This window comes from Salvelinus alpinus, chromosome 22, assembly GCF_045679555.1.
Source record: "Salvelinus alpinus chromosome 22, SLU_Salpinus.1, whole genome shotgun sequence".
NCBI lineage: Eukaryota > Metazoa > Chordata > Actinopteri > Salmoniformes > Salmonidae > Salvelinus > Salvelinus alpinus.
The window spans coordinates 8404852-8421726 of NC_092107.1; the positions used below are offsets into that span (position 1 = coordinate 8404852).

The following is a 16875-nucleotide window of genomic DNA, read 5'->3' on the forward strand; positions in this document are numbered from 1 at the left end:
AACCCCCATCTACTCTCTGCTGCCCTCTACCCAACCCCACCCACTCTCTGCTGCCCTCTACCCAACCCCCATCTACTCTCTGCTGCCCTCTATCCAATCCCCAACCACTCTCTCCTGCCCTCTACCCACCCCCTCTATTCTCTGCTAGCCTCTACCCAAACCCCTCTACTCTCTGCTGCCCTCCACCCAACCCCTATCCACTCTCTGATGCCCTCTACGCAACCCTTATCCACTCTCTGCTGCCCTCTACCCAACCCCCATCTACTCTCTGCTGCCCTCTACCCAACCCCACCCACTCTCTGCTGCCCTCTACCCAACCCCCATCCACTCTCTGCTGCCCTATACGCAACCCTTATCCACTCTCTGCTGCCCTCTACACAACCCCCATCTACTCTCTGCTGCCCTCTACCCAACCCCATCCACTCTCTGCTGCCCTCTACCCAACCCCCATCTACTCTCTGCTGCCCTCTATCCAATCCCCAACCACTCTCTCCTGCCCTCTACCCACCCCCTCTATTCTCTGCTAGCCTCTACCCAAACCCCTCTACTCTCTGCTGCCCTCCACCCATTCCCTATCCACTCTCTGATGCCCTCTACGCAACCCTTATCCACTCTCTGCTGCCCTCTACCCAACCCCCATCTACTCTCTGCTGCCCTCTACCCAACCCCACCCACTCTCTGCTGCCCTCCACCCAACCCCCATCCACTCTCTGCTGCCCTCCACCCAACCCCCATCCACTCTCTGCTGCCCTCTACCCAACCCCCATCCACTCTCTGCTGCCCTCTACCCAACCCCCATCCACTCTCTGCTGCCCTCCACCCAACCCCCATCCACTCTCTGCTGCCCTCCACCCAACCCCCATCCACTCTCTGCTGCCCTCCACCCAACCCCCATCAACTCTCTGCTGCCCTCCACCCAACCCCCATCCACTCTCTGCTGCTCTCCACCCAACCCCATCCACTCTCTGCTGCCCTTCCATCCCAACCCCATCCACTCTCTGCTGCCCTCCACCCAACCCCCATCTACTCTCTGCTGCCCTCCACCCAACCCCATCCACTCTCTGCTGCCCTCTACCCAACCCCCACCTACTCTCTGCTGCCCTTCCATCCCAACTTCATCTCTCTCTCTCTCTCTCTCTCTCTCTCTCTCTCTCTCTCTCTCTCTCTCTCTCTCTCTCTCTCTCTCTCTAACTTCCATTCTTTCTTTCCCCCGCTCTATCTTTCCCTCTACTCTATCATCATTCCCCAGTGTTTTGCTTGTGGTTCTATATATCCTCTATGAGTGCCTGCACTAGAAACTTCTCTTACCCTACAATCTTCTCCCCCCGCCTCTCTCTCTCTCAACGTGGCACAGGGCTGACTGCAGTCTGAGGGTAGCGGTTAGTACTGGAGCGCTCAGGGCAGGGTTCAGACACAGAACAACAAGCACATAATCACAGAGTCCAAACATAGAGAGAGACATAGGGAGAGGCTGAGAGAGAAAAAAGAGAAGGAGAGATTGAGAGAAGGCAAACCCTTCAAGTCTCTCTCACTCGCACCTCTCTCTCTTCCCTTGCTTCAACACACTATCTCTGTTACATACTTCTGTTTCCTCAGCCATGTGAGCTTATCTAGGACACCTTGTTCCACTCTTCCTCTGTTGATTCAGGCTTTGTCTCTCCTGCGTGCTGGTAGATAGCGACAGCTTGAGGAAAACGTTCCTGTAATGTTGTCATTCCATTACTTTAGTCAGCCACAGAGCTGATCTAACAGGGTCAATGGTAAATGCTGATATTTTTATCCCTCCTCTGATCCGGTGATAAAACCTGACAGGGAAACACACTGATGCTGCCTGCCCTGCCAGAAACGTGTGTATCAGTGCATGTGGGTAGATGTGGGTGGTGTGTTGTCAAGTCAATGTGCATGTTTTTTTAACTCACCAGGAAGCATTAGTCAGTGTGCATATTCATTTCTTTGCTGTGTGGCGATATGCTACGGATGTGAGTCCTGTGAGATATGTTGCTACACATGCAGAGATACAAACAGACAGAAATGTGTGTTCGCATGTTGAAGTGTTGAGTGTTTTTATCTGTGCTAGCCTCGTGCTGATACTTGCAATACATGCTGAGTGATTTAGCTCAAAGGCACATTCTGTTGAAAATATGTACAAGTATGATTGTGTGTATGTGTGTATGTGTGTCACACAAAACTGAAGTTGGAACACATGCTGAGCCATGTTGCACTGAATACATTATGTGTGTGTGCGTGCAGACTTGTGTGTGTACCACAGGAGGTCGGTGGCACCTTAATTGGGGAGGCCTGGCTCGTGGTAATGGCTGGAGCGAAATAGTGGAATGGTATCAAACACATGGTTTGTTTGAGGCCATTTTTGTTTGACGCCATTCCACATGCTCTGTTCTAGACATTATTATGAGCCGTCCTCCCCTCAGCAGCCTCCTCTGGTGTGTAGGTTTATATACATGTAGCTTCAGGCCGAGCTCCTCCCTCCCTATCTCCCTGCTCTTCCACTGGTATGTGAGTGATGGGAGGGGCGCTGCATGTCACAACATAGCTTCACTACAGAGCACACCGTCTACCCACAGGCTATGACTGGATCTGTGCTCGTGTGTCTGAATAAATGTATATATTTTCTCAGACATGAGTGTCCTATAGGCCTTTACACATGTGAATGCAGTACTAAATATACAGACGTGTGTATTAAAGTACCTTTCCTATGAGGTAAATGATTTCACAGCCTCTGAAGCACACAGGTCTTCACTGACTCTTCAACCTGGTTAACCTGGTTATGAAGGATAACATTATTGTTTTGGTTTGGGTGGAGTGGACCGCCACGTGCCGCCACACCTTACCCCTCGACCTCCTCACCTCAAATTCTTTCTCCTTTCTAGTTCCTTACCAAGATCCAGGGGGAGGAGGGAGATATTAGAGAGTGGAAACCACACCCCTCTTCCACCCTAACTAAACACAGCTATTAACACCAGTGGTTCATGGTTCCAATAGCACAGAGTCACGCAGAAACAGACTGACTGGCTCTGTGGTGTATGGGCAGCAGGCAGCAGGCAGCAGGCAGCAGGCAGGCTGAACGGCGGTCATACTGTAGCTCCACACAGCTCCACACAGCCAGCCACATTAATCAACACTTCCTTTCCCAGCCGGCAAACACTGTGAAGATGGTTGCCATGGCAATGAAAGGCCGGCTAGCAGGAAACGGACACACCTAAGGGATTGATGTGTGTGCGTGACTGGCCCAGGGTCTGGTCTTACTATCGTAGCTGAGGTTCAGTACAAGTAGCTGGCACATGTAGATGTGGCAAACTGTAGATAACACATACAAATGCATATTGTCTGTCTGCATTAATAAAGTATACACCCTACCTCCAGCCATCTTAAAAGCCCAGCTGTTCTGGAGGATCTTCTGAAGCTCTCTCAGAGGACCGCAAACCCATCCATGCCAGCCTCCCCCACCCCTCTCCCTCTCCGTCTGGCTGGGCTGTGGGTGGCCTGAGTGGATGTCTTCAAATGTAACATGTTAGAAGCTCCCTCCTCTCCTCTCCCACCAGACACTCCCATCCTCAATAAAGACATGTCTTCATCCTCTCACAGTATCCTGAATCTGTGAATCGCAATGATACTCCCATGTTGGGGAATAGCAGAAGTGCCCCCGGATGTTGGAATTCATACAGGAAATAAGCTTGTTTCAGTCCAACCGTCGTCTCTCCTCTCCTCTCTCCTCCTCTCTCAGTCAGGATTACACGGCTATTTACAGTTCCTTATCTATGCAGGGACATCACCATTCCATGGCCTAGTATACGGTCCGGAAACTGTAGGTGTTATCAGTAGGCCCTGTGTCACTAAACCTTATACAAACCAAGTGTGTATGTGTATGTATGTGTGTGTATGTATGTGTGTGTGTGTATGTGTGTGTGTGCAAGTGTGTGTGTGTGTACGTGTGTATGTGTGTGTGTGTGTGTGCGTGCGCCAACTATAACCACTACTATTCTCTACAGTACTCTGACATTCTTACCTCTGCTCGGCCCCTTATCCCAGAGAGAGAGAGAGTTAGGTGGAAGGAGGGAGGCAGACTTCCCCCATAGAAGGCCTGTGGAATACCATGAGCTGACCTTCCTGCTTCACAGAGAACACAGGTAATGAACATTGACGCAAGCGGATGACCCATACTGTAGATACAGCATGGTACTGGAGATACCATCTCTCACCCTTTCTCCCTCTCTGTCACCCCCCTCCCCCTCCCACCCCCCCACATTCCAGACATGCCTTAGAGATAGAGGCCTCCAGGATGGTCACACAACGACAGCAGCAGCAGCTATTGTCTGTCAGGACTGAGAGGAGTGGCTTGGGTGTTAGCATGCCAAAGGAGCCTCACTGCTCTCCTCCTCTCTCTCAGACCACAACAAACACGAACAAACAAATAGACAAACTCAAGCAGACACAAATTTAAACAAGAGTGACTCAAAAGTGCTGACCTCAATAGGCAACAAACAGTGTGTGTGTGTCAGATTTGACAAGATTAGAGCATACTCTATAACCACATCGCCCAGCCCTCTCCACACCTAACCACAAGCTGACAATCAACCATAAAACATTCATCAGAAGCAACATTCTCTATGCCTGGTTGATGTCATGTAAAAAACAACTCCAATATGTAGCCTGTCAACCTGCCAGTGCCAGACCTGGATGTAACTTGTGGATCTGAAATCCTGCAGAGGTGAGTCATATGACACAGCAACAGCACCCTCTGCTGGGCGAAACACAAAATCACCAAAACAAATGATCCATCTAATAGGCATGTCTTGTTTCCTGCCACATCCTCATACTCACAGGCCGTAGACCAGGGGAGGACAACAGGAGTTCCTGGGTTTTATTTTGCTCGAACACTCCTGATTAAACGTAATCAACTAATCAGGATCTTCAATTTAGCTGTGTTAGTGCTGGTCCCTCCCAGACTGGAGTTGCCCACCCCTGCAGTGTTTTAGCATGCTCCTCCAGCTGCAGACTGACTGGGAGCTGAGAAGGAGTCAGGACTCCAGGCTGCAGCACACAGCTGGTAGCAGCAACACACAGCTGGCACACAGCTGGCAGCAGCAGCACACAGCTGGCAGCAGCAGCACATAGCTAGCAGCAGCACATACTGTAACTGGCAGCAGCAGCACACAGCTGGCAGCAGCACATAGCTAGCAGCAGCACATACTTTAGCTGAAAGCAGCACATAGCTAGCAGCAGCACATACTTTAGCTGGAAGCAGCACATAGCTAGCAGCAGCACATACTGTAGCTGGCAGCAGCATATAGCTAGCAGCAGCACATACTGTAGCTGGTAGCAGCATATAGCTAGCAACAGCACACAGCAAGCAGCAGCACATAGCTAGCAACAGCACACAGCAAGCAGCAGCACATAGCTAGCAACAGCACACAGCTAGCAGCAGCACATAGCTAGCAACAGCACACAGCAAGCAGCAGCACATAGCTAGCAACAGCACACAGCTAGCAGCAGCACATAGCTAGCAACAGCACACAGCTAGCAGCAGCACATAGCTAGCAACAGCACACAGCTAGCAGCAGCACATAGCTAGCAACAGCACACAGCAAGCAGCAGCACATAGCTAGCAACAGCACACATCTAGCAGCAGCACCACATAGCTAGCAACAACACACAGCTAGCAGCAGCACATAGCTAGCAACAGCACACAGCTAGCAGCAGCACATAGCTAGCAACAGCACACAGCTAGCAGCAGCACATAGCTAGCAGCAGCACACAGCTAGCAGCAGCACATAGCTAGCAACAGCACACAGCTAGCAGCAGCACATAGCTAGCAGCAGCACATAGCTTAGTGCCACAATACCCCACTAATCTCTCCTTATCCCAGCATTCCTGCACACATATAATATTCCCCGAGTCCACCTGACACAGATAACTGTCGGATTACCGCATGACGCAATCCTCAGGGATCACAGAGAAAGCAGGAAAACATGACAGTGAACATGTTCAACAACCCCCCCACACACAGCAGGGTGGGAGTCCTTTAGAACCTGGAGTCTGGAGATATATTGTGCTGTTGCAATTATTGCGCGTATAAATACCAGCTTTCTACTATCTGTGAAAACAACAATAGCACAGGCCTAGTGACCCACAACCTCTTTCCATGTCTGAGGGATCTCACGCACCACCTCATACAATATCTGGCTTGATTTGTCCCACCATGACTGACATCCTCACAACTGACACGCTTCCAAGCTTCATCCTACACCATCCAACACCAAGTCACAGAAATTGCAAACACACACACACACACACACACACACACACACACACACACACACACACACACACACACACACACACACACACACACACACACACACACACACACACACACACACACACACACACACAGACATGCCTGCATACACACACACAGACGAACGTCTCCACTCACTGAGGTGTAGGCGGTCTTTCCCAGGCTGTGGTTGTGATTGAGGTTCTGGTTCTCCTGCTCTCTGCTCTGCAGCCCCGCCAGGTGTCTCTCCAGAGCTGCCCAGTCCATGGTGGGCAGAGACTCTTCCTCCACAATCTCCTCCTCTCTGTATCCCCCCATCCGTCCTCCTATTCCCCCTCCTCCACCAACACCCCCTCCTCCAACGCCGCCTCTGACCCGGCTGGAGCGCCTGTGGCTGGGCTTGGTGGCCCCCGTGCCCCTGGGTAGGGGCCTGGTAGGGGAGTGGGGCAGGATCAGGTTGCCATTCTGTTTCAGTTCCTCAGGCACGGCAGCAGCGAAGGTGGCTGTGTGTCCACTGTGAGTAGGAAGGGGTGGAGGCTTCACATCCTGGAACTCCTCAGCCAGACTGCGGCTGTTCACTGGCTTCCTGAAGCCTCCGCCTGGCGCACCAACCACAACCCCACCCTCCTCCTGGCCAGGGGACTGCTGGGAGCTGTAGTCGTCCCCGTACTCGCTCTTCCACTCCTCAATCACCTTCTTCTTGTACTCCTGGTAGTCCTCATCCCCCTCATAGTCCTCATCCTCCAGGGTTGCCAGATCCAGGGATGGAGAGGATTTGTAGTCCCCTTCTAAGGTTGCCAGTTCCAAAGATGGGGAGGATTTGTAGTCATCCAGGGTTGCCAGTTCCGGGGATGGGGAGGACTTGTAGTCCTCCAGGCATGCCAGGTCTAAGGAGGGAGAACAGGGTGTCACCTTGTTGGAGTTGGACTCGGAGCTGGAGCGACTGGAGGCGTCGCTCCCCAAGTCCATGCCATCCTCCCGGTAGTCCTGCAGTGGAGAGAGAAAGAGGGATGGAGAGAAAGGAGGGAGAGAGGAGGAATGGAGAAAAAGAGATATAAATAGAGGTAAGAACGAATGAGAGGTTGGAAAGAGAAATTATGATATTGACATACAGATAGAGGTTGAAAGAGAGAGAGGGAGGGGAGAGAGGAAGAGAGAGAGAAACAAACAGAGAATTTAGGGAAGAGTGCACACAGAGATTACTGTTGTGGTTTGAGACCAACAACCACAGAACACTTCCTGCCCCAGTAGAACTTCCTTCCTCTACATTCATTTCCTTGGCACCGTTCCAGTCCCTCTCTGACGCACTCTCTCCTCTCCTCCCAGGCACACTCTCTCCTCTCCTCTCCTCTCCTCTCCTCTCCTCTCCTCTCCTCTCCTCTCCGAGACAACCTCTCCTCCTCTCCTCCCAGGCACACTCTCTCCTCTCCTCTCCTCTCCTCTCCTCTCCTCTCCTCTCCGAGACAACCTCTCCTCCTCTCCTCCCAGGCACACTCTCTCCTCTCCTCTCCTCTCCTCTCCTCTCCTCTCCGAGACAACCTCTCCTCCTCTCCTCCCAGGCACACTCCTCTCCTCTCCTCTCCTCTCCTCTCCGAGACAACCTCTCCTCCTCTCCTCCCAGGCACACTCTCTCCTCTCCTCTCCTCTCCTCTCCTCTCCGAGACAACCTCTCCTCCTCTCCTCCCAAACAGACTCTCTCTTCTCTTCTCCTCCCTGAGACAACCTCTCCTCTCCTCTCCTCTCCTCTCCTCTCCTCTCCGAGACAACCTCTCCTCCCAAACACACTCTCTCTTCTCTTCTCCTCCCTGAGACAACCTCTCCTCTCCTCCCAGACACTCTCTCTTCTCCTCTCCTCTCTGAGACAACCTCTCCTCTCCTCCCTGAGACAACCTCTCCTCTCCTTTCCTCTCCGAGACAACCTCTCCTCCTCTCCTCCCAAACACACTCTCTCTTCTCTTCTCCTCTCTGAGACAACCTCTCCTCTCCTCCCTGAGACAACCTCTCCTCTCCTCTCTGAGACAACCTCTCCTCTCCTCCCAGACGCACTCTCCCCTCTCCTCTCTGAGACAACCTCTCCTCTCCTCCCAGACGCACTCTCTCTTCTCCTCCCAGACGCACTCTCTCCTCTCCTCTCTGAGACAACCTCTCCTCTCATCCCAGAAACACTCTCTTCTCTCCTCTCTGAGACAACCTCTCCTCTCCTCCCAGACCCACTCTCTCCTCTCCTCCCTCAGACAATCTCTCCTCTCCTCCCAGACCCACTCTCTCCTCTCCTCCCTGAGACAACCTCTCCTCTCCTCCCAGACCCACTCTCTCCTCTCCTCCCAGACCCAATCTCTCCTCTCCTCCCAGACTGACTCTCTCCTCCTGTTTGTTCATATCTGAGGTTTGCATTGTAACAGCTGAGCCAGAGAGAGAGAGCAGTGATTTATCCTATCATCACACATAGTTTCCCATTTCAGGTTGTTAATCAGAGGCAGATGCTGTCACAATGTATTTCCTTATCTGTGTCTTTGGCAAAGTCTTCCCAACAATAATGGTCAATGTGAGGAATACCAATCTCTTTCTCCAATCGTCCCGAGGTGAATGCCACTGCCATGGCTTTATATATAACATGCATTGCAGTGGCTGTGAGTGACTTAAACAGATGAGTCCAGGGTGGCTGTCTGACCTTGACTGTCTGCAGTGTGAGGCCACAGTGTGAGGCCACAGTGTGTGTTGCTGTTGTTGTCCAGTGCCAGAGCAATCACTGTCTGATTGATTACCAACTTAATGAAAATGCCCTCCTTGTTTATGGGCCTCCACAAATCTCAGCGTGACCTGAACCTCTTTGAGTGTTTTCACCTCTTTTTTTTAGCGGCCGCATTAACATAGCGCCTGGCATCACTTTTAAAAGTGAATGAAAAACAAGCAGCAGCAATGTATTCAAAGTCACAACTGGAAAAAGGAATTGTTATGCATCCAACACACTAAGACTGATTGATGATGTTTATTGTCCTTCATTTTTCTTGTGGCCTGTTCATTTTGAAATACACCCAAGAATGGAGTTCACACAAAGTGTTGTTTAAATGATTGCAATACATTTGAATAAAAAAAGTGCAAACCCTGACATTAAAAACAATCAGTACAACCACCAACATAGACAAGCACCTCACCAGTAACCCTTTTCCCCCAACCACATTCGATAAGACTTATCTTAACGGGATACTTAGCATGCTAGTAGATACCCATAGACTTCCAGTCATTGCGCTAACGTTAGTTAGCAGTGACTCGGGAAACTACCTCTAACTTCCTTCATACTGGACACAGAGACATAAACATGGTATCCACGAGTTAATATTTAAGGTCTGCTTATAACTATGTAATAACAGTTAATATGCCATTTATATGCAGACCTACAGATTAAATGATACCAGCACCTAATCTATACACATCACACCTAACTTTATGTCTGTGTCATCACTGATGTTAGTCGCCAGTTGAATTAATCTACCCAGTGATTCAAAACTGTGACTCAACTCCTTAGAGACGTTCAATTTATTGACGCAGTGTAACTATACAGAACACAACTTCATTCAGACCTAATGAACCATTTTTTTATGGAACATGGACCATTGTTCCATCCAGAGACTTGGATTTAAAAACAATTTCAGTATCTTTATACTTCTTTGCTCATTCTAGGCAATAACCATACAATCTCTTTATAGTAAAGATCCTTGTTTGATAGATTATTCTATTCCTTTCCTTTCCTACATCCAACGGGACTGCTATTTAATTTCTTCTCCCAGACCCAGACAAACCAGTATAATCGGGGGGTCAGGCTGGTAACAGCCGAGCTGTTGGCAATAGTGGCTCACTGTAACTCACACTCTCGCAAAATGTCAATGTTTCGTTACATTGATTTTATATTGTGAATGTGGACTATTTTAATAAGGACAACATCTGAAAAGGGGGTTGACACACCGATTGATAGCTTGCACCTAGTGTCAATGTCGTAGGTGGCTAGTTGACATCTAGGCGGGGGGACATATGCGCGCATCCTGCACCTCGCCCCATATCCCCGAGTCCAGTCACGTTTAGAATTAAGATTCAAGATCAGAATGTTGTGTAGGCTACATGTGACATATCTTCTACACGAGGTCACGAATCCATGCGCAGGCGTTTAAAGAGTGGTGCGCGTTCCTTACAATGTGGCTACAATGTAGCAAACCTTACCAAAATGCTCATCAAAACACCGGCTCTTTCAGTGATCCATCCGGCCGCTTTTATTCGAAAGTCGGCCTGCCATCCCAAAATTATTCAAAGACGATTATATTAGCCTACTCTGTACATTACAACTAAGAAGCTAGGTAAGGGATCATGGCGTGTTTCCTTTATCTCCAGCCATTAAAGTAGGCTACCGCTTTAGCCTATAGTGGGGAATCCGTGGGAATCCGTTTTAACCTGCGAGTCGTTAAAAGTGCAACGGCTCCAGAAAGAGCGTAGCGTACCCTGTATAATTCTAAAAAGAATATTACAGCTCTAGGCCTATCAAACCCGTCGGAATTAAAGTGACGCTTCCAGCTCCTGTATTATCATATTAATACATTTTTTGGCGTCGGTTCATTTGAGTCCGTGTAAAATGTGTAGCCTTATTATTTAAAGTGATTCAGAAGGAGAAAAATCCCGTCAAGACAGCCGGGCGGGGGAGCGGTGGGGCCCGCTTTGGTTCATCCTCTCTCCGATTAACCTCGTAGCCTACACTGGGTGGATTTGGCCGTACAATACATGCAAATTGACAGCTGCGCGGAACCCCACCCCGACAGCAAGGCGGGTGTTTTGGGTTTAATTCGTGTCTTGGAGGGGACACTGGCCACAATAATAAACCCCTGTCATTTTAATGTACTTTTGAATAAGCTACAAAACCATTTTTGCACTTGCTTATTAGGCTAAATGGTCATTACATTTAACGCCCATGCCCCAGGGTGGCATTTAGGCTACCCAAACCTCTGCTCTTTGCAATAGCCTACCCGCTGTGGTAAAGTGTGTTCAGTCGATGCCAATTAATACAAACCTTTAATGCAGGTAAATACTGTATCAACTTCATAAACAGATAGAGCGCATATAGCCATCTGCAGAGTCATTCATCCTCAAATGATGTAATGTTCCCAAAAAAGTCACGGGAAAACCTCATATCCCCCGGCAACAGCGGTGACAGTACCATCCAATTTCACAACGCAGATGACAACCAAAATAACGAGACCACACTGACGACAGGGTTCCTATCAATAGACCACACTGCACTACATATCAATAAACAATGTTTACCCCTCCATGGTTAGGCTGATATAGGCTATTGAATAAGACAGCCTATATCCTATAATATACCTGCTCAGGCACCGACTGTACTAATGATAGTCTACTAACCTGCAAACGCCCTATATTAAAATGTCTGAATGACAGAAAACAGCCTATTCTAAATAAATCTAGTATGACCGATGACCTATAAAAGACATAAATTAAGGTAACGCAAATAGCCCAGCCTATGGGTTGAATAGCCATAACAACAAACGCAGCACCAATACTTACTGTCATTTTCTCTGTAAGATCTCTTGTCTCAAGACATTTTAAAGTCAATACCAGACAACAATTGGATCTTTATTTGTCAGTGCACCCGGGAGATGATGAGGATATTATCCGCTACCCGGAGATATTACAGAAAGCCGGTAGATTGTTGAGAGCGTATGCCAGTCCAGTCATTGCTCTGTGTGTATCCGCCGCGGAGCCCAACCCTTGAACCCTCCCGAGAATGAGTAAAAATAAGACACGTTAAAAAAATCTAAAATAGATGAGTTAAAAAAGAATTGCGCGCTCCCAGATCGCCTCTCCTCTCTTCTTTCCCGGTACAGACGTCAAACGTCGCTTCTACTGTTCAGCGCATGCACACAGAAACTCACAGAGTGATTGGCGAGAGAATGTGAATGTGTCTCTCTCCGCGCGTTTTTATCGTCCGCACAAGTCAGCCTCGCACGTATCTCTGCTTTCCAGTGCATTCAACTTAACGCTCACACACAAGCAAAGAAGCTCCCTGCCACAGCGGCGTCTCAACTTCTCCAGCGCTCTATCGCAGCAGGCTGCTCTGAGGACAAACTGACGACAGAACAGTAGCCCTGCCTTCTGCACTCACTGACCTTGCGAATGGTATATTGAGGGAAAGAGACAGAGAGAGAAATATAGGCAGAGAGGGACATACAGTAGAGAGAGAGAGAGAAAAGAGAGAGAGAGAAAGAGCCCAACACTATATCTAGTTGAATAATTCAAGATGCCCTGGTGTTCTGAATAGGTTTGGAACAGTTTCTGTCACACGGTGAATAAATAAGCTATAAGCAGCCTTGGACATCTCAAGGATACTGCTGTCATGTCCTTTGTAATTGAAGTGCTGTGTTGAGGATCATAAAGATAGATCTAGTCTTCTGGACAGACCCGTGTTTTGGCCCAGAGAGTTGTGGTCTGTTTTGTTACCAAGCTCTGTTTAGTCTCAGTCCTTTGCCAGACTGCCATGCAGTAGGGTGGCACTGGGCAGCACTGTCCACAGAATTCACTGGCTGTGTCTTAAATCACACCCTATTCCATATAGTGCTCTACTTTTGGCTAGAGACCTCTGACATCTCATTCTCCATCTCACTTTTGGCCAAGGCCTATTCTCCATATAGTGCACTACCTCTATCCAAAAGTAGTAAAGAACACCCACTGGGCAAAAACGGGTTGAATCAATGTTATTTACAAGTCCTTTCAATCCCAAAAATCAATGTTATTTCCAAGTCCTTTCAATCCCAAAAATCAATGCCGTTGAATCAACGTGGGAAACTAATTGGATTTGCAAATAAATCATCAACATAAGGGCATTTCGTCTTTTTTTCACCCATCTTTTAACCTTAATCCAATGACATGGTGAAATGTTTTGTTGATTTCACATTGACTTCACAAGTCGTAGTTGAACTGATGTCTGTGCTCAGGGGGTAGGATGTAATCTGAGATTTACCACTGTTGAATGCACCACATGCACATATGGACAGCTGCACTCACAGGGTTGAGACAGGGTTAACACAAACATGTTATTCCTCTGACATGTTTTATGATTGGAACTGGTAATATACACTGAACAAAAATATAAACGCGACATGTAAAGTGTTGGTCCCATGGTTCATGAGCTGAAAAAAAAATCCAACACATTTTCCATACGCACAAAAAGCTTATTTCTCTCAAATGTTGGGGAAAAATGTATTTACATTCCTGTTAGTGATAATTTATCCTTTGCCAAGATAATCCATCCACCTGACACATGTGGCATCTCAGAAGCTGATTAAACAGCATGATTATTACACAGGTGCACCTTGTGCTGGGGACAATAAAAGGCCACTTAAAAATGTGCAGTTTTGTCACACAACACAACGCCACTGATGTCTCAAGTTTTGAGGGAGCGTGCAATTGGCATGCTGACTGCAGGAATGTCCACCAGAGCTGTTGCCAGAGAATTGAATTGAACATCGTTTTAGAAAATTTGGCAGTACGTCCAACCGGCCTCACAATCGCAGACCATTTGTATCCATGCCAGCCCAGAAGCTCCACATCAGGCTTCTTCACCTGCGGGATTGTCTGTGGGGGTTCAGGGGGGATGCTGAGGAGTATTTATGTCTGTAATAAAGCCCTTTTGTGGGGAAAAACTCATTGTGGGTGGGCCTGGCTGCACCCCTGCCCAGTCATGTGAAATCCATAGATTAGAGCCTAATTCATGTATTTCAATTGACTGATTTCCTTATATTAACTGTAACTCAGTCAAATCTTTAAAATTGTTGCATGTTGTGTTTATATTTTTGTTCAGTACAGCATTTTCAGACATGGGTATCAAATTAAGACTCAGAGCATTACAACCACCTATAACACACATTCGCTGCACGGCCTAGATTTAAACCTCTAAACATAGTTTATTGGAGGAGGATGGGAGCGGAGCGGTGTACAGATATATAAATATATAATAGCAGCACAAAGGATTACGTCCTGGTAATGAAAGAGCACTACTTCAAAGACCCCTCACTGAGACACTCTCCTCGCTACAGAGGGGACACCACCATCAGGGATCTCCCCAAAGAGAGATGCAGCGGGGCCCTATCGCTATCTCCCCCTCACACCTCCCATTCCCTTATTTCCCGCTTCCCCCACTTCTCATCAGACAAATCCCCCAAACGCCAATTGGTCACAGAGGCAGAGTGAGCTACCAGATAGTTAAATGCCTTTAGGGAAGCTGAGACACTTTTGGGTTCCTCATCTAGTGAGGAACGTGATGTGGGTGAGTTAACACTCTCACCGGGCAATTAGCTTGTCAACAGGAGGCTAATCTAGTGTGTTTTAGTCTTCTACGTACCCCCCCATTTACAACCCCACACCCTCAACTGCAATACCCAACCTTTTTGAAGTTCCTTTATTACCTCCCTTCAAGTAAAAGCCATAGCAATTATTTGATCCAAAATTCCTCTCCGCCCTTTACAAATTGGACCAGAAAACATCTGTGAAGCGTCAGAGAAGATCTTAAACGACATGATAGAGATGTCCATGTCAGTTCACTCAGAAGGCTTTTGATCGATGTCTTCAACCAATCTTCAAAAGAAGACCGTACTGCAGATGACTTTTACTGTACTTTTTGATTTAGGACAGGTGGTCAATGGAAGTTCACCAGTCAACATCACACAGTACGGCTCACCCCAGGCACCTAAACCCTGTTGTGTTTCTATCACTATGCCCTGCAGTGCCAATGAACAGTGAGGTGGCTATGAAACTGCCAGCCAACAAGCCTCACCCGTCATATGGGTGCTCGGAGGGGCACAGAATTCATCCCAGATCTACCTGGAACTGTCTATCTGCCAATCACCCAGAGCTGGGCTGCATGGTGAAACTATCTATCTGACAGATATCACTGAGGTCCTATTACTGACAGAGAGATAAGGACTAGAAAAAAACCTTTCAGATAATACTTGGAAAAACAGGGAACATATTCATTCCTCTGCTTATATCCGTCTCACAGGCGTTTAAAAACCAGACCGCCTGACAGTGGTTGAGAAATGGAAGCTGTCTGCCTCGTCAGGAAGTCACCCACTCTGACGGAGGAATACAGACAGTGACCTTGGAGGCTTCCACACAGGGAGAACAGTCTCTCTTTCTCTCTCTCTCTCTTTTTCTTTCATGTCAGAACAGCAGGAATAAAAAGAACACCCTTGAAATAAGACGAGTTGAACCACACAACAGAAACTGAACCGTAAAAAACAGGTCTGGACATGGCTGTGGTACAACCTTCAAGCCTTGAGTGGGGAAATTACCTTTTAGGTTAGGAGACACTGAATCCCACATGGGAATACTAACAACCCTCTCCTCTCAGGTCACAATCTCCTGCCATGTCTTGTCAGGCGGATGGGTAAAAAAAATCAAGACCTGAGAATCCTACAGAGCGACGGTCCCCAGATACCAACTACCTCTACCCCAAGATACCAAATACCAAAACCTTGTGGGAGCATTGGGAGAGGGAGACAGGCTGTCATTGATGAATGTCAGATGTTCACAATGGAGATCTGATCTTTGACTGGCTGAATGACTCACTGGTACTGAATATCAACAGGGTATGTGAATGGGAAGGACAGGTATTCAGCCTAACAATGAAGTATGACAATTGCCTCTGTGTTAAAACGATGTGAGTTTAGAGAAAGCGGGTAGGATGTGTGTGTGTGTTTCATGTTGTTTCATGCAGAATGGGTTAGCTGAGGAAAGCTGCTTACATTTAGGTTGATGATTAACACCTGATTCTATCATTGTACCATTTGATATGATGAACAACGTTAGCCGTTAATGAAGTGTGAAATGAGTTGCTAGAAAAACATCAAGTGGCATATTTTTTCCCTGAACAGTGTAGAAAGCCATTCATTAGATTCATTAAGATGACAAGCACATCAGACTCCAAACTGGAGCCTATCTGTGGAGTGTTCTTTCCTGGGTCAAATATAATTGGAATGCTGAGTTTGTGTAATATGTCTTTGTTTTAATAGGAGTGAATCAGTCACCCAGCCACAGTGCTCCACATTTATCATGTGTCCGCAGACCTTATAAACCCTTAATAGAATGAACACATCTATCTGCAGTTCTGCACTGCCACCAGCCTACAGAAGACAGACAGGAGATAATACGAAAGGAGTAGAATTCATGTGGAATGATGATGTTGATGCAAGAATGATCTTAATTGAAAATAAATGGCACATTTTCCTTTTTGAATTGGAATTTCCGTTTATCTCCTCAATTGACTGAATGGAAGTAGAATTGACATTTACCCTGCCCCGTACGGATACAGCCAGTGAAGTTTGAGAGAGTTTGCTTATTAACTTCATGAGTTATAATTCTAAGTTGTGACCTGAGTCATCAGTGTGACAGGAGAGATCAGGATCGGCGTAGGAGCTGATTACATCAAACTGAAGGCTACTGCTAATTAGAGGGAAGGCAGGGGATGGTAATTAACTAAAGTAGCCAAGCTAGGAGAGGCCTCCTGTGGGAGGGGGAAAAAT

The 16875-nt window shown here is 47.7% G+C and overlaps 1 protein-coding gene across 6 annotated transcripts in view; it reads right to left on the minus strand.

The window, feature by feature from the left end:
• Nucleotides 1-16875, minus strand: part of LOC139548921 (schwannomin-interacting protein 1-like) — a 324597-nt gene that overhangs the window by 56744 nt on the left and 250978 nt on the right. For 2 of the 6 annotated variants that reach the window (XM_071358879.1, XM_071358880.1), the window contains one exon: nucleotides 6455-7282. In XM_071358879.1, the coding sequence (XP_071214980.1) occupies nucleotides 6455-7282 (828 nt within the window). Of the gene's footprint in view, nucleotides 1-6454; nucleotides 7283-10510; nucleotides 10538-11348; nucleotides 11397-11863; nucleotides 12411-16875 lie in introns of those variants that run through there. The other 4 variants (XM_071358881.1, XM_071358884.1, XM_071358882.1 and 1 more) reach the window with 4 other exon arrangements.